Genomic DNA, 19204 nt, shown 5'->3' on the forward strand with positions numbered 1-19204 from the left:
CTTGAGTGCACTATGACCCAAGGACCTCCTGCTATGCTCCTGCTCTTAAAAGTTCTACCACCTCCTAATAACACCAGGCTTTACCACAAAGAAACTTTGGTTGGGGTGGAAGGGAATTAAGATCCAAACCATAGCAGCTGATATGCTTTTACATCTTCTTTTAACTATAATCTCTTCTTCATCTTCTATTTAATTTTTTTTAAAAAAACTTTAATGAAGAATTTGAGACATTGGTTGTGCAATCTTCTATGTGGATATTTTTCTGATTCCATATCTGTTATTGTATTATATTATTCTTTTTTGATATATCCTAAAAATTGAAAATTGCAACAGAATTTTAGTCAGACTGCAGTTTTTACTTATTATTTATATATTTAGATAAGAAGACATAACAGGTAGTGTTTTTTTTTACATCTATAAAACTATAATCTCGTTATAATTCTTTCTGTAATATTAAAAGTCATTGATATTCAGTGACTAAGGTTATGAATATATGGTAATCACTTCGTTCCCATGATGGGTTCTTTCCAGCTCTCACTTCACCCCATGAATACCAAAATCTGTGGAAATCCCTTATATAAAATCATTTAGGCAGACGGAAGGTGGAGCCGCCCGGAGATCATCAAAGAAAGCAGAGGCTTTGCTTGTGGGCCACCAGACTGAGCTCTGGACAAAGCACAAGGTCACCCCAGCACCCTACACCTCACCAAACATCCTACACAGGAAACAGACAGAATCCATCTTGGAAAACCTTACTCGCCATCTATCAGTGGGCATGGCTACCAGTGCAGTTCTGCAGCTGATCAAGTATGTGGTTTCCAACTCCCCTACCTCCAGCTGAGATAACTCAAGATTTTTCTCACAAACTTTTGGGGGGCATAGCTATCAACGCAGAATAGCAATTGTACAGGCACCTGGTTTCCATCTCAGAGACTAAGCATAGGGAGGCTCCAGGTAGAAGTTCAAGTCCTCTCACACTGGCTACCTCCACCACCCTGAGCACAGAGACTTAAGCCAGGAATAGACAACTCCACCTATTGGAAGAAAAGAAAGCAGAGTTCTAAGAGACTTTTCTTTTTTTTTCTTTTTTTCTTTCTTTTCTTCTCTCTCTCTTCTCATCCATTCTCCTCTACCCTTCCGCCTCAGGTCCTCACAACCTCAACATATGTGAAACCAAGAACTTTGCATGAAATAGGACTTTAACAACTGAATCACCAGAATAATATAATATAGAGGAATTTCATATGCTCTAACTCCCCCCTTTTTTCTTGTTATTTTCTTTCTCCCTCTCTCTTTTTTTCTTACTTTCCTTGTTATTTTTTTCTTCTTTCTCCCTCTATCCCACTTTCAACCTCCTAACTTTTACTATTTATACATAGGGAAATTTTCTAAATACAGATAGGAGTTTGTTTTTTTACATTCTTCTGTAAATTACCCATCTATTCATTAGAGTTCTCCTCCAAAGTTGCTAAGTTAGATTAACCCCATACCCTCACTCCTTTCCCCCTTAACATAACATCCTACACCTGACCCTCAGTTCTCTATACACCACCAGAAATGGTATGCCTTTTATGAAGCTAATGACTATATTTTAAGTAATAATTGAAGCCAACATCTGTAGACATAGAGTCTAATTATAAATGTATTAATAATGAAAACTTGCTCATAGATGATGTACTATTGATATTGGGAAATGGTAACATTGTCCTTCTTCACAAAAGAGAGGTTTTGGAACTATACAAGAAAATATAAAAATATAGGGGAAAAACATTAACACAACAGTTACAGAAAGCTGGAAAGAAACATGAGCAGTATGAAAAGAAAAAAGAAAGGACCACAAACAGTGAAGGTCAATTCAACATTAGAAGAGGTAACATCTGCAGCAGAAGGAATGTCAGATAAAGATTTCAGGATATACATGGTCAGATGATCTGGAGTCTCAAGGAAGACATTAGACAGTAAATGCAGACAATGAAACATCACTTTGACAATGAATTACATAAACAAATCCAAGAAGCAAAAGATCAATTCTACAGGGAGATAGAGATCATACAAAAAAAAAAAAAACAACCAAACAAACAAAAAAAACCCAGAAATCCTGGAAATAAAGAAAATAATAAACCAAATGAAAAACTCAAATGAGAGTATAACCAGCAAAGTAGAACACTTAGAAGATAGGATATCAGACAATGAAGACAAAGTATATCATCTCGAAAAGAACGTAGACAGCTAAGTGAGACTGATAAGAAACCACAACCAGAAATCCAAGAAACATGGGATAACATTAAAAGACCAAATTTAAGAGTTATTGGGATACAGGAAGGTATAGAGGTCCAAAACAAAGGAATGAGCAATCTGTTCAATGAAATAATATTTAAAAACTTCCCAAACATGAAGAATGAAACAGAAATCCAAATCCTAGAAGCCTATAGGACACCAAATGTGCAAAATCACAACAGATTCATACCAAGACACATTATAATGAAGATGCCCAACATACAGAATAAGGAGAGAATTTTAAAAGCCACAAGAGAAAGGAAGCAGATTACATTTAGGGGTAAACCAATTAGATTAATGGCTGATCTTTCAACACAGACCCTGAAAGCTAGAAGATCCTGGAACAACATATTTCAAACACTGAAAGATAATGGGTTCCAACCAAGAATCTTGTATCCAGCAAAACTAAGCTTCAGGTTTGAAGATGAAATAAAAACCTTCCATGATAAAGAAAAGTTAAAAGAATTTGCAGCTAGAAAACCAGCACTTCAAAACATCCTTGGCAAAACATTACATGAAGAGGAAGAGAAAAATAACAATGAAAACCAACAGTGGTAGTCGTATAGTAAAGGAAAAACTAATCAAAGAGGAAAAACAAATCATGTTAAATAACAAAAATAAGCAAATATGACTGAAAATACAAACCATATCTCAATAGTAACCCTAAATGTTAATGGCTTAAACTCACCAATCAAAAGATATAGGCTAGTAAACTGGATTTAAAAAAATCCAACAATATGCTGCCTACAGGAGACTCATCTGATAGAAAAAGACATACACAGACTGAAGGTGAAAGGTTGGGAAAAATTATACCACTCACATGGACCTCGGAAGCAAGCAGGGGTGGCCATACTCACATCAAATTAAGTTGACTTCAAGCCAAAGTTAATCAAAAGGGGTATAGAAGGACACTACATATTGCTCAAGGGAACCATTCACCAATAAAACAAAACAATCATTAATATATATGCCCCAAACAATGGTGCAGCTATGTTCATCAAACAAACTCTTCTCAAGTTCAAGAGTCAAATAGACCACAACACAATAATCATGGGTGATTTTAACACACCTCTCTCACCACTGGAGAGATTTTCCAAACAAAAGTTGAATAAAGAAAATATAGAACTCAATAACACAATTAATAACTTAGACTTAAATGACATATATAGAATATATCACCCAACATCAAGCAGATGCACTTTTTTCTTAGCAGCACATGGATCCTTCTTAAAAATAGACCATATACTATGTCACAGAGCAACTCTTAGCAAATAAAAGAGAGTAGAGATACTACCATGCATTTTTTCTGATCATAATGGAATGAGATTGGAAATCAACGATAAAATAAGGAAGAAAAATTCCTACATCACATGGAGAATGAACAATATGCTACAGAATGAACAATGGGTTAAGAAGACATCAAAGAGGAAATTAAAAAATTCTTAGAGGTAAATGAAAACTCAGACACAACATATCAAAATCTCTGGGATACTATGGAAGCAGTACTAAGAGGAAAATTCATTTCATGGAGTTCATTCCTTAAAAGAAAAAAAAAGCCAACAAATAAATTACCTCACATCACAATACATCTCAAAGCCCTAGAAAAAGAAGAACAAATCAGCAGCAAACGCAGTAGAAGGTAAGAAATAATTAAAATCAGAGCTGGAATCAATGAATCAAAACAAAAGAAACAATTGAAAAAATTGACAAAACTAAAAGTTGGTTCTTTGAAAAAAGAAATAAAATTGATAGACCCTTAGCTACACTAATGAAGAGAAGAAGAGAGAGAAGACAAATTACTAGCAAACAGGATGAAAAGGCAATGTCACAATAGACAAAGGAAATAGAAAAAGAGGGAGTACTTCCAAATTCATTCTATGAGGCCAATATCACCCTGATTCCAAAACCAGATAAAGACACCTCAAATAAAGAAAACTTCAGACTAATATCCCTAATGAATATAGATGCAAAAATCCTCAATAAAATTCTGGCAAATTGGATACAAAAACACATCAAAAAGATCATGCACGATGATCAAGTGGGATTCATCCCTGGGATGCAAGGTTGGTTCAACATAGGGAAATCAATAAATGTAATTCTTCACATCAATAGACTTAAAGATAATAACCATATTATCATCTTGATAGATGATGAAAAAGCATTTGACAAAATACAGCACTGCTTTATGTACAATACCCTAGAAAAACTAGGGATAACAGGAATTTACTTCAATATTGTAAAAGCTATCTATGCTAAGCCTCAGGCCAGCATCATTCTAAATGGAGAAAAACTGAAGGCATTCCTGCTAAAATCTGGAAGAAGACAGGGATGCCCTCTCTCACCACTTCTATTCAACCTGGTTCTTGAAACACTGGCCAGAGCAATTAGACAGATGAAAGAAATTAAAGGAATATATAGGAAAAAAATAACTTAAACTAGCATTATTTGCTGATGATATGATTCTACACCAAGAATACCCAAAAAACTCTACCAAGAAACTTCTAGAACTAGTAAATGAATTCAGAAAAGTGGCAGGATATAAAATCAACACCCATAAATCAAAGGAATTTCTATATATCAGTGACAAATCCTCTGAAAAAGGAAATGAGGAAAACTACCCCATTCACAATATACTCAAAAAATAAAATAAAATAAAATACTTGGTAATCTGTTGAGAGCCACAGCTGAAGGTGCCCCAGCAAACTTCCAGCTGCCAGCAAACTTCCAGCTGCCAGCTGATAGTTGGCTCACAGCGGCCCCAGCAAACTTCCAGCTTCCAGCTGATTGGCTCCTCTGTGGTGATGCTCATTGGGCTGTTTCCCAGCCCTTTCAGACCACGGAGCTGCTCATTGGGGGACTTTTTTGGCTCCGCCCACAGGACCCAGCCAGCTGGCCTCAAGAGCAGGAGGAGTGGGGGGGTTGAGAGGCTTGTGGGAAGCTGGTGGTGGCAGTTGGGCTCTGAGGGAATTCCTGAAAAGCTCGTGTGGTGCGGCGTGTGTGTTCTAAAAATAAAGTTCGTTTCTGCTTGATAAGTGGCTTGTGAATTGTGCCCAGCCAGACTGCAGCAGTAATCAACCTAACAAAAGAGGTGAAAGATCTTTACAATGAAAACTATGGAACCCTAAAGAGAGAAACAGAAGAAGAGCTTAGAAGATGGAAAGATCTACCTTGCTCATGGATAGGCAGAATTAATATTATTAAAATGCCTAACTACCAAAAGCACTACACGGTTTAATGCAATTCCAATCAAAATCCCAATGGCATTCCTCATAGAAATAGAAAAAGCAATCAAGAAATTCATCTGGAAAAATAAGAGACCCAGAATAGCTAAAGCAATTCTAAGCAGGAAGAATTAAACAGGTGGTATCGCTATACCAGACCTTAAACTATACTACAGAGCAATAGTAACAAAAACAGCATGGTACTGGCATCAAAACAGGCTAGTAGACCAATGGTACAGAATCGAGGACACAGAAATTAACCCACATATATACATAATATATTAGATAAAGGTGCCAAAAGCATGCACTGGAGAAAGGATAGCATCTTCAACAAATGATGCTGGGCAAACTGGAAATCCATATGCAACAAAATGAAATTGAATCTCTATCTCTCACCATGCACAAAATTAACTCAAAATGGATCAAGGATCTAGGGATTAAACCAGAGCCTCTGTATCTAATAGAAGAAAAAGTAGGCCCTAGTCTTCATCATGTGGGGCTAGGCCCCAAATTCCTTAATAAGATGCCTATAGAACAAGAATTAAAACCAAGAATCAACAAATGGGATGGATTCAAACTAAAAAGTTTTTTCTCAGCAAAAAGAAATAATATGTGAGCTGAATAGGGAGCCTACATCCTGGGAAGAAATTTTTACCCCTCACACATCAGATAGAGCTCTAATCTCTAGAGTATATAAAGAGCTCAACAAGATAAGCACCAATAATAATAATAATAATAATAATAATAATAATCATCATCATCATCATCCAATCAATAAATGGGCCAAGGACCTGAACAGACACTTCTCAGAAGAGGATATACAATCAATCAACAAATATATGAAAAAATGCTCATCATCTCTAGCAATCAGAGAAATGCAAATTAAAACTACTCTAAGATACCATCTCACTCCAGTAAGAGAGGCAGCTATTATGAAGACAAACAACAACAAGTGCTGGCGAGGATGTGGGGAAAAGGCACACTCATACATTGCTGGTGGGTCTGCAAATAGGTGCAACCAATTTGGAAAGCAGTATGGAGATTCCTTGGAATGGAACCACCATTTGACCCAGCTATTCCTCTTCTCAGACTATACCCAAAGGACCTAAAAACAACATAATACAGGGACACAGCTGTAGGGCATGGCTGCCTGCTTCCTGGTCTTGAGGCTGCACATGTGGCTGGGATGGCTCCTGACGATCAGCCAGGAGGCGGTGCTGTGGGCGGTGACGAAGGAGGCGGACCACCTCAGGATAGGTCCAGGACTCTTCTGCCCTCATGGATAGCTTGTGCCTTCCCTTAGAGACTATGGGACGAGTGTACACGTGAACTTGCTCCACCCTTCTGACCTTTATTCTGATTGGCTCCTGTGCAGTATATAAGCTGTGTGTACTTCCTTATTAAATGAGATCCTGCTTTGAGGTTCTCCTTGGCACGTCTGATTGTCCTCCCGGGAGGGAGGGCTGGGATGGGCGGCCAGTCGACCTTTACTTTTCTTGGCTTGCCTTGGCCGGGGCATGCTTTTCCTGCTTCTCCCTTTGGTCAGGAGGAGACAGGGGCTAAAAACCCCGACACACAGCCACATCAATGTTTATAGCAGCCCAATTCACAATGGCTAAATTGTGGAGCCAACCTAAATGTCCTTCAGTGGATGAATGGATAAAAAAATATATGGCATTTATACACAATGGAATATTACTCAGCAATAAAAAAAAGAATAAGATCATGGCATTTGCAGGTAAATGGATGGCATTAGAGAAGATTATGCTAAGTAGAGTTAACCAATCCCAAAAGAACAAATGCCGAATGTCTTCTCTGATATAAGGGGGGTGACTCAAAATGGGATTGGTAGGGAGAGCAAGGGAGGAAAATTACCTCTAGATAGGGAATAGGGGTGGGAGGGAAAGGGAGGGAGAAGGGGAATAGCATGGATTGTGAAAAGAGACCCTCATCACTGTACAAAATACATGTATGAAGATGTGAATTTGGTGTCAACATACCTTCTATATAATCAGAAATATGATAAATTATGGTATAATGGTATATTAAGAATTTTAATGCAAAATAAATAAATAAATATTACAAAAGAAAAAATAAAATCATTTAGTAAAATAAATACTAAGCAGATAGTTATTATACTATATCATTTATAGACTAATGACAAAAATGTCTCTACGTGTTCAACACAGGCACAATTTTAAAAATATGTTTTTGATCTGCAGTTGTTTGAATCTATGAATGTGGACTTATAGATACAGAGGGCTAGTTATATTCTCAAATTCCTTTCTTCAAGTAGCCTTACTATGCAACAGTAACATGACCTTTATTTTAAATTAATTTTTGAGTTCTAACTGAATTCTTTTACTTATATTTTATATATCATTAATATATTTTTAATATTCTGATTTCCATTTTGGAACAATTTTTCATAGACTTAACAGTCATAGTGCATTTTATAAATCCTTAACTATTTGTTGCTTTTATTTATGAGAAATTATTTGAAATAGGTAAAATTGTGAACTCAAAAAATACCTTTCCTCTCATAATTCTATACACTTATTTTTTTCTTCTAACATCTAGTGATACACATAATATAGTCAATGTTGATTTAATACTCTACTCGGCCCTTAGGGAAAATTTAACAGAAAAACTATGGATATTGCTTATGGCTTTATGAATTACAGATTTATTATAAGAGGTGTTGGGGGAATCTCATATGTATGGACATGTTAACTCTCATTTATATTAGAAACAACATTTTAGAAATAAAACGAGAGAATAAAATGAGTCATTTCCAACTTAATACCTACCACCTGGGATTCTCTGGCTGAACAGAAGTGTAGAATAGTGAACTTCCCTCAAGGAGGTGGAGTGAAGGAGGTCAAGGACATTTAAGTAGGATTAAATCTTAGAAATTTTTCAGCAAATTAAATATGTAAAAAATAAGGAGGGTAAGTTGATCTATCTAACACAAAATGTGCTTGGAGAGAGCTGAATTGCATTCTTTTGGGGAGGGTGCCAGAGATAAGAGATGTCAACTCTGTCTACATAATAGGAGGAGAATGAAAAACTTGGGAAGCAGAATAATGATTCTGTGTCTTATTGGCTGAAAGACTGTGCAAAAGAAGCTGAGTCACTCTCTTATTTTAGACAGAATAGAAATAAGCTCACTCAGAGAGGGGCAGACTACAATTTGTCCAAAGAATATTAATGAATAGGTTCACTAAACACATTTGGGGACTTAACCTTTCATCCTCTTGGGAAACAGGTGAAAACCTTGGCTACAAACAAGCTATAAAGTGGGGCCTTAGAAGGCAGTGTAAAATAAATTTGTATTTATTTAAATTTGTATGAGGAGAAAGAGTCATGACTCCTCCTGTTCACTTACCTCTTAGACTCCATATTAGGTATCCAATTAGTATGGTGAAAAATACTGTCAGGAAAGCTACTCCAGTTATTACATCTGTCATCCAGCTATTATACAAAGAAAACAAAGGATCTGAAATAGAGACTGAGAAAGATGCAAAAATTAGGAAATATATGAGAATGAACTAGAGGGAAGGAATGTACAGGAATAACATTTAATATTAACTTTACTTGTACTTAGAATTTATCCTTTAGAATCATTATTTTACCACTTACAATTGACTAATTCAATTAATCCTTGAAACAGCTACATAAAATAAATTTTAAATATCCTTTTGTTACTCTCCTCTTTATCATCAACTTTGAGTTGACCTTGTAAGTGGATGAAAATTTTGGGAATATTGGGATGAGTAGAATGGATTTGGGGCACATACTGGAACTATATAACAACAAATTGGAAAACCTGGAAGAAATAAATAAATTAGAGGGAACACACATAACCTACCAAGACTGATTCGAGCCAAACAGATCATGATCAAGTAAACAGATTAAATCAATAATCAAAAAAGTCCCAACAAAGAGAATCTCAAGACCCTTTGGTTCAGAAGCGAATTATGCCACACAGTTAAAGAATTAATACCCAACCCTTTTTAAATTTACTGTTTTTAGATACATGTGTCAGTAGGGTACATTTTGACATATGAAGTGCAACCCATCCTTCTTATATTCTCCAAAAAGATGGAAGAAAAGGATAACTACCAAAGTCTTTTTTTTTTAAAGCCAGCATCACCAGATATTAAAGCCAGGAAAAAATACCACAAAAACAAAAAGAAACATAGGTCCATATTACTGATTAACACAGTTGCAAAAGTCCTCAAAAATTGAGGAAAAATTGAGGAAAGTGAATTCAACAGTACATTAAAAGAACAAAACTTTTCAATTTGATCCTCTGAGATGCCACCCAGACCACAGTTCCTCCTGGTGCTGATGAAAGCCTCACATAGGCTTGACTGAACAATACCAAGAGGTAGATTTTAAGGAAAATAAGAGCAACCAAGAGCATCCACCACTACTAACCCCACTTACCTCTGATCCGGAATGGCAAATACACAATAAGAAGAGTCACAGAACATATCATGCAAAACAGGAATTGAGCGGTCATTGAGTTCAACCCACAAAGACATCGAGGAGGACCTCTAAATAGATATTTACATATACCCCCTAGAAGAGAGAGAGTTAAACATTTTTTCATATATTTGTTGATGGTTTGTATTTCTTCTGTAAAGTGTTCAGTTCCTTAGCCCATTTATTGATTGGGTTATTTGGTTTTTTTTTTATGTTAAATTTTTTGAGTTTTTTATATATCCCAGAGATGAAAGCTTTATCTAAGGTGCATGGGGTAAAGATTTTCTTCCAATTAGCGAAATGCAAATCAAAACTACACTAAGACTTCATCTGTCTTCAGTCAAAATGTCAATTATCAAGAATACAGGCAACAATGAATGTTGTCAAGGATGTGGAGAAAAAGGTACACTCATACGTTGCTGATAGGACTGAAAATTGGTGCTACCATTATAGAAAGCAATATGGAGATTCCTCAGAAAACTCAGATGGAATCACCATTTGACCCAGCTATCCCACTCCTCGGTTTAAACCCAAATGGCTTAAAATCAGCATACTAGAGTGATGCAACCATGTCAATGTTTATAGAAGTTCAATTCATGATAGCTAAACCTAGGTGTTTTTCAATAGATGAATGGATAAAGAAAATGTGGTATACATATTCAATGGAATATTACTCAGTTTTAAAGAAGAATGAATTTATGACATTTGCTAGTAAATGGATGGGGTTTGAGAATATCATGTTAAGTAAAATAAGCCAATCCCAAAAAACCAAAGGCCCAATGATTTCTATAATATGTGGATGCTAATTCACAATAGGGTTGTGTTATTAGGGAAGAATAGAGTTACCTTAAATTAGATAGAGGGGGAGTGAAGGGAGGGAATGGGAGGGGATATGGGGATAAGAAGAATAGTAGAATGAAACAACTATTATTACTTTATGTATACATATATATGACTGCATTACCAATGTGATTCTACAACAATTAGAAAAATTAGAAATCATACTCCATCTTTGTATGATATATAAAAATGCATAAATGCATTTTACCATCATGTATAACAGTAAAAACAGCTTTTTTTAAAAAAAGAGAGTTAGATTAACAAAGAGGAATATGGGAATCTGGGACATCTCTAATCTGAGGACAACTGTCTGAAAAAGCAGGAGTTATTGCCCCATGCCAACTCAACTTAGGGCTTACTTAGTCTGTGAGTTTGGTTTGTGGATGGGACTAGGTGTGCAGATCCTGTAGAGCTAGGAGGTGTGTTCTTCAATAATTTGTACCACCTATTTCAGCAGAAAATTAACTTGGCTGGGATAACTATATTCCTAGAGATTCTGAAGATTTCTAGAGATTCTGAAGATTCAGGTTTTGACAGGGTAGCTGTGCCAAAACTGACCTGGCTAAAAGAAAGAATTTCCTAGGATCCACAGACTCAGGGACCAGGAAAGATCTGGCTTCTTAAATGGTAAAAGAAACACACTTCATACCTTTGACCTTAAATGCCCTGTCCAGGTACTCATGGTTACAAGCTAAAGAGACATGGTGAAAGTGTTTTCCCACTGAATTATTTATCTCTGAAACATTTAATCTTTGATTTATATCACCTTCCAGAAAAGAATGACTCCAAAATAGTTTTTGTAAAACTTAATTAACTGTAGAGTTCACAAGTAGTTTCAGAGAACTCAAGTCTCTAAAATACTTTCATGGGAAAAACAGAGAAGGCTGGTTTCAGAATTAGACATATTGTATGGAAGTGATTTTGACATCCAAAGCCAATAAATTTCACACAATCACTATGAATTAGACTGTCTCATGACTCAATGACCTTCCCAAACATTAAGATGTAAAAGAACAGCCAAGGGTAGTGGCACACACCTATAATCCCAGTGGCTTGGGAGGCTGAGGCAGGAGAATTTCAAGTTCAAAGCCAGCCTCAGCAAAAGTGAGGTGCTAAGCAACTCAGTGAGACCCTGTCTCTATATAAAATACAAAATAGGGCTGGGAATGTGGCTCAGTGGTCGAGTGCCCCTGATTTAAATCCCCAGGACCCCCCCCCCCAAAAAAAATCATTTACTGACAAGATCAATTTATCACAGAAGAGTTCGATGTAGAAGTTGAATCAATTTCATTTAGATTGGACTATTTCCTTTACTTCTTAATTGATATTATCATATTTGATTGATTTTTAGGATTCTGATCTTTTTTAAACCTTTCGAATCTTTGCACAGAAATCATCACTCTTGCCCTTGTTTTCTTTCTACTCAATTTTGTTGTGTTTTTTAGGCGGAAAGTCAGCCTCAGTGTGAGACTTAGGTCTGAAGGTCAAAGAAACTTCCCTTGGCAAAACAGAAACTGACCCAGAGGCTGGCTTCCAGTGCTTCAGCACAAGGCACTTGCTTCTGAGTCCCTTGGAATAGCTCACAACTTCTCCACAGCACTGCTGCTGCTCTCACCACAAGTGGGGGAAAGAGCCACACAATCGTGTAGGCACACAGAGAACCAGTGGTGGCACCTAGAATACAGCGCATCCCTCTGAGAGATGTGTGATCCCTGTTTGAAAGGGTGTCCAGGAGGAGCATCTGGAGCTGGATCAAGAGGGCAGACGGTGAGAGATCCTCAGGCCCTGAGTGTGGATGCACCACTAGTAGCTGTGAGGGAAAAGAGGGGTCCAGACCTAGTGGCTGGGCAGCTTTCCTTACTTAAAACATCAACAGTACCTCTCACCAATGCTCATAAAGCATCTCTGGGTGGATAAGAAGTCCTGTGGCTGGATTTCACCTTGGCACTGAAAACACAAACCCAGATGGCCTTAAAACTCCTTAACTTAGAGATGGAAGTCACTGTTGAACAAATCCATCCACGATAGACTTGGTTCCAGAGATGGTGACTCCCATGCAAAGTGTTCACTGGGCTGATCTTTGCACTTTGCTTTTAAGTATGAGGAGAGGCTCAGGGTTCTTCCTGGAGGACCCAGCCTCTTGCACAAGGATGGGGCATTGGCTGTGGTGTGAGAGGATCATCAGGGGCTCTCCTCTAGGGTGCAGGGCCAGAGCCACCCTGTGCCCTCACAGCTCCCACTGTGACTAGCCGATGTGAGTATGTGGTTCACAGGCCGGTGGCATTAGAGTATTTTCTAATATTCTTTTACAAAACAATGGGGTCTTTACAAAATAAGGGTGTAGTTTCTTAACAAGATAATGGCATCTTTGACATTTCACATCACTTCATTTCTACTCTGAAAATTCTAGAAACGTAAGACTTTCATGTGACTTCTGTTGGGTGAAGAAGCAATATTATTTTGTTTGTTTCTGTGGTTTATTTTCAGTTCATGAGATGGTCTGTTAATATCTGTCCTGTTGACACTCAGGCACAGCTCCTTTTTCCACATTTTAGCCGTTACCTGATGGATTTAAGCCACCTAATATCACTGTGTAGGGCAGACTGTGCTGTGGCTGTGCAGAAATGAGAGGCCCACAACACATGGGACGGAGAGGCAGCCGGACACATTAAACCTGCACAAACTTGCTCTCCTTCTTGCCTTTTTGTTGTTTGCTTTTTTATGTTAATTTTGTCTCCAGCATAATTTCCCACTCTAGTAAAAACAACTTTCCTAATATTGGGCAAGCTTAGGAAAATAGAGCTCTTACTTCTTCCTTTGGAGAAACTATGGATTATTTCTTAAAAGAGGGAAGGACTCCTTCAATTTTCAGTGTTCATTTATTCACTCCTTTAATACCCTGAAGGGGTACAGAAGTAACCATGGGTCTGAAAAGATCAGGAGACATCTATACTGACCTCATCCCCAAAAGCAGCCTTGTCTTGGGAAGTCCATAGTTAAGAGGTGTCAAGCTCAACATTTCTAAACTGGAAAATAAGCCACAAATCTTCCCATGTGACACATGATATTGAAAGACAAACGTCATTCAGCTTTGCCTACATATGATTTAGCCATCAAGTTAAAGCCCTTAACAATTCCCCCCTTGTTGCATCAGTTACCTGTTTCTGTGGAAAAGGAAAGGCCCAAGGAGATCAACAACAAAAGGAACAATATACATGGAACAGAAATTATAAGATTCATTCTAAGGTTGTCCTTATTAAAGAGGGCACCTGAAAGAGAGGAAGAAATGACATCCATGAAGTGACATCTGAAGGTACATTTGCCCCACTCACCACCTTGCTCCTATAATCAATCCTCATTTCTCCTTAGAGGTATTACCTAAGGGTTCCTTTGTTGCACACAGGGAACATCCTTCTCCTGACTGGCCTTTGACATCCATCCACAATGACTCCAAGAAGTGAGCAATAAGCAAATAACCAGGAAACCTGTGCTTTAGATCCACATTTTACTTACTCCTGATTCTATTGGCATCTCTCAACATCTAATTATCAATAACCAAAATAATCTCTCTTGTTTGTTGAATTTTCAGGAATTTTTAAATAGTAGTACTCGTGCTAAATATTGCATGACAGTAGGCAAAGGTTTTTCTGCTGCTAAAAATTTAAGATTCACAAAAATCATGAAATATGATAGTATTCATTTCTAAGATAAAAAAATTGATAGTATTCCTTTCTAAGATAAAAAAAACCATAGATCAGAAAGATCAATGACATCCTTTAAGTAACTGAGCTAGAATTCTGTTAAACTGACACATAAATAGGGTCTAATGAAACAATGAACATTAAAAGCCTTTAAAGCTCAATGTATGTTTCAATTGTGATTTGTCATTGTTCTTGTAATATTTTCTTCTAAATCCTTCTTCTAAGCATCTGATAACATCCGTATTACCAAAACCCATAACAATGATAAAGAGTCCCATTCAAAGGGTGTTTGTGAATGTAGTAAGCTGCTAAAGATGGAGCACTCACTTGCTAGGATGATACTTGTTCGTTTCTCTTCCCCTGTTACAGGGTTGCAAACATAGCACATAATGCTCTCTGACCGGTTTCTGAGGAGAAGAGTCATCTTCATGTGGAACAATCTAGCTCCATCCTGTGAGTAGGATTTTGATGAATGTGGAATGACCTCTCCCCTGCTGTTTCTCCACTCCATTTGGGGCTGTGGAAACCACCCTCCCGAGTTACACTCCACCACGAGTCCATCACTAACAGGAACCTGGACATGAATCTGTGTCTCCAAGCCAAGTGCTGATGGAAATGAGAAAGAACCATCAGTTATTGTACTGAGTTTGGATTGGCAAGTTGAAAGGAAGAAGTCTCAATCATGTGTACTGCAATTTAAAGTTTGTAAATCAAATCTACATTCCATTTGCAAGTCAGATCAACTGATCACTCTGTAATGTCTATTCACTGCAGAGTGTATTTTTGCAGTAGATATACGAGACTTATAATACTTGAAACTTTTTAGAATATTAAAAAATAAATAAGAAGCATTGAAATAATTTTCCTCATATTTCAGCTTATTGTGTCAAAAGAGCTTTGTTATACAACGTTCCACAAGCAACATACCTGCCACGCTTAGGTTCATGCCGGCTGCATCACTGAAGTCAGTATCTTTAAATGAACACCTGTATGGTCCACCATCAGAAATGCTGACATTATGAATTTTGAGGGTCACTTTACCCTCCCCCATGGCCTCTTTCACAAACTCTGTACGATTTACATATTCAGGGGCAGCTTTTCCATTTACTTCATGACCGCCTCTGTATAGGTAAACAAACTGGGAATTGTCACCCTTGAACCAGAGCACCTCCATGTGCTCTGCACTTTGTGGTGGGGACAACTGGCAGCTGAGAGCAGCCTGTCCTCCTACTCTAGCCACCAAGTGCCCCTTGGGAACAGTCACCATCAACTTCTCTGTGGAGGAAGAAAGAAAACCAAAATAAGTCATAAACCAGTAACAACCCTGTTGCTAGACACTACTTGGAAGGGCACACAAAATTCTGCCCAGCAGACCTAAGCTGATCTAAATGTTCAGCTCTGATCACATTCCTTCAGATTAAACCAATATTTTATTTTTTGGAAAAACCAATGTTACTTCATTAGACTTTCAAAACTATATTCATTTGGCAGATTCTGGGAGATGGTGGAGTAGGAAGCACCAGCAACCTGACTCCCCAAACAACCGTATGGGTAGCATCTATCTTGTGTAAATATTTGGAAAACTCTGGAGCCTATTTAAGTCTCACAACTTAAATAGGCTCCAGAAAAATTGTTTGATGAGTATAGAGTTTCAGATTCACAAGATGAAAAGTCCTCTATCAATAGATGATGGGGATGGTTATACAACCTAATGAATGTATCTAATGTCATTTAACTATACACTTAAAAGGGTTAGGATTATAGATTTTATGTTATGTGTATTTTCCTACAATAGAAAATTAGAAAGTATATTAATTTAATCTTTATCTCTTATAATCTCTATTATTTTACAGCATGTTTCTGAGAGTAGGAAAAACAGTAGAGTACATCAGCAATAATAGAAATTTAACAATGGTTTGCAGCTAAAACCATTTGAGCAAAATTTAGGATTTTTATATAGTATTGCTGGGACAAAAATTATTGTTCCAAAAATTTACTTCATATGTATATAAAAGAATTTCAAATATTCATACAGATTTCCTTTTAAAACATTTTTTTAGTTGTAGATGGACACAATATCTTTATTTATTTTTATGTTGTGCTGAGGATCAAACCCAGTGTCTCAAGTATGCAAAGCAAGTGCTCTACTACTGAGATACAACCCCAGCCCTAGATTTCCTTTTTTTGAAGGAAGAAAAAGTGATAAGACACAGAACTTTAGGGGAGAGCAAATACATTTTTAGCTTGACACACTCACTATAAAAGAACATTGTTTTGATTTTTGTATGGGAATAAGAAAAATTACTAGCCTAAATAAAAACTTTAATAGAATATATAATTAAAAATAAACAAAAATGAGAATTAATCATAAGTTAACATTGGTAATTTAACAGCTAGAATAACAATAGGTATATTAGGCAAAATAAAATGCGAGATCAAAGCAATCAACAGAAAATGAGGATATTAAAGTTATGGTAACACATATTTTAAAGATTTCACTACAATTATAGTTAAATGTATAAAAACCTCAAAAATACAAGAATTGCTTTACAAAAATAAAAAGAGGAGATTTTTAATATAACTTTTCAATGAGCAAATCTAGTAGAGCCTGATTTCAGCAGAACCTCATTTCTTCCAGGGAAAACAACCTAAATAACCGTCTGACTAGACTTTCACTGTCCAAGCAAAACCACACAGAGCGCCAGTGAGACTCTCAGAACTGCCTTCAGTGCAGTGATGCCCTGTGGGTATGGATCTAAGAGGTAGTGTGAGGAGCAAGGAGTCAGTGATAACCAGACGCATCCTCGGTCGTATATGCTCCATTAACCATGTCACAGAAGTCAAACTCTGTCTTTTTTCATCCCTCTCTATTTTCATTACAATCTCCTCCCATCTTTTCCAAGTAAATCCCTTTAGGCAATTTTGACCACATATAACTCTGTTTAGTATATTTTTGCATCTGCTACCATGGACACAATTCTTTCACCGAAGCTCACGACAGTGTTCCTCTCTCAACTTGAGGTCACAGCTAGGTCATTTGATATCTCTAAGCCATTGGTACATTCTTGATATAAAGCCTAATGATTTTTTGATATTTACAAATCATTTTTGTACCTCCAACCATAAAACACATCATTTTAGAAAGTTATTTTATTGGGCTATCTTTGTTACTTTGACCTCAAGATTTTGTTACAAAAATTGGTTATTTTTTCTAAATTTGTAATAGTATGAAAAAGTTTAAATAGAAAGAGAAGTATATATTCAATAGAGTTAATAACATAACTCTAAAACTGACCTAACAGAGTTTCTTGGGGGTAATTTATATTATATATATATATATATAATTTTAATATAAATTTATATATAATTTTTTAACATTTCTTTTTTATTCTTTCTTAGAATTCATATCACTCTACTTACATTATTCAAGTGTTCTTAAATTTTATCTACTCTTTTTTTTATTAGGTCCCATAGCATATTAATTACAGTTGTTCTAAAGTCCTGGCCTGATAATTCCTATATCCCCATCATATCTGAATCTGGTTTGCTCTCTCACTTCAAACTATGGATTTGCCTTTTAGTATATCTTGCAATTTTTTTGTGGAAAGCCAAATATAGTGTATGAGTAAGAGAAATTCTGGTGAAAGCTTTTTAGTGATGAGGTGACAGAGTTTGGGGGGAGGAGAAGCATGCTGTGGTTCTCTGGTTAGGTTTCAGTTTGGGTGAGCCTGTGCTCTTGGGCAGTGAGCTTCCTGAGTGCTTTTCTGCATGCTGCCCCCTCTTAAGTGGGACAGGATGGATAGAGGAGCCTGGAGTTAGATATTTCCTTTCCCCCAAGTTAATTAAGTTATGGAACTCCAAAAGGTTGGGCTCTGTCAAAATAGTTTCTCTTAAAGACAGTACTTATTTAAAGCAAATATGTACCAGAATGATTACTTTTCTCTTCTCCTTACTAGAAGCACAAAGAAATTTTCTCCACATTTACTGTAAGAACCTAGTGGAAACCCTGGAGGTAAAAGGGACAAGTGTCCTGCCTGCCCTGGGCTTCTCTGGATTCTTTGGCTCAGACAGGCCCACACCTAACCTCTAGCAATTGAAGAATTACAGTTTAGGTTTTCCTGTCCTGGTACTGATTTCCCCAGAGGTTTCTGCTTATGGATTTCTGCTCTAGTGGATTCCTGCACCTGTCTCTCCCTCTGATTTGGAGATCAGTGGTTTGCCCTGTCATCTCACTTTTCATGGATCTAAGAAGAGTTTCTGATTTTCATTTGTTTATCAGTCTTTCTCTTGATATTACAATGAAGTGTTAACTTTAAGCTCCCTCCAAAAGTTAAGAGGACACTAGATTTTTTCTACAGCTGAGACTGACGTGGAAGAAGTAGATGTTCTTACCTGAAGTTAATGTCATCATTTGCAAGAGAATCAAGCACATACAGTATCCAGAAAAGTAGGAGGATGTAGGCTCCATCATATCTGGAAAAAAAAAAGACTGGAATAAGGTCACAAATTGTGAGATATAATGTAGAGGTTGCATGAATACATAAGATTTAATCGAGATTATAAAGAAAGATGACCTCAGACTCTTTCCTCTTACAAATCGACCTTTCTCAGTGCTCAATAAAATAACCATGTTCCCTCACATTGTTCTGATCAAGAGAGGGAATGAATATGGGA

The 19204-nt window shown here is 36.9% G+C and overlaps 1 protein-coding gene across 1 annotated transcript; it reads right to left on the reverse strand.

Annotated features, from left to right (window-relative positions):
- Positions 1 to 962: 962 nt before the first annotated feature.
- LOC113198090 (selection and upkeep of intraepithelial T-cells protein 7-like) lies at positions 963 to 19001 on the reverse strand. The gene is made up of 7 exons (XM_077791546.1): positions 18923 to 19001; positions 15458 to 15805; positions 14858 to 15136; positions 13392 to 13443; positions 8887 to 8972; positions 6674 to 6804; positions 963 to 1034 (listed from the first exon to the last, which is right to left on the reverse strand). The coding sequence occupies exons 1-7, from the start codon at positions 18999 to 19001 to the stop codon at positions 963 to 965; spliced, it is 1047 nt and encodes a 348-aa protein (XP_077647672.1).
- Between the last annotated feature and the right edge of the window lie 203 nt (positions 19002 to 19204).

This window comes from Urocitellus parryii, chromosome 11 (assembly GCF_045843805.1).
Source record: "Urocitellus parryii isolate mUroPar1 chromosome 11, mUroPar1.hap1, whole genome shotgun sequence".
NCBI classification, from domain to species: Eukaryota; Metazoa; Chordata; class Mammalia; order Rodentia; family Sciuridae; genus Urocitellus; species Urocitellus parryii.

Coding starts and splice junctions, on each gene's coding strand:
- LOC113198090 (XM_077791546.1), bottom strand. CDS start 19,001: ATGATGGAGCCTACATCCTCCTACTTTTCTGGATACTGTATGTGCTTG. Junction 15,137..15,457: donor CATGAACCTAAGCGTGGCAG/GTATGTTGCTTG, acceptor CATTTCCATCAG/CACTTGGCTTGGAGACACAG. Junction 13,444..14,857: donor AACAAGTATCATCCTAGCAA/GTGAGTGCTCCA, acceptor ATTTCTGCACAG/CCACAGCACAGTCTGCCCTA.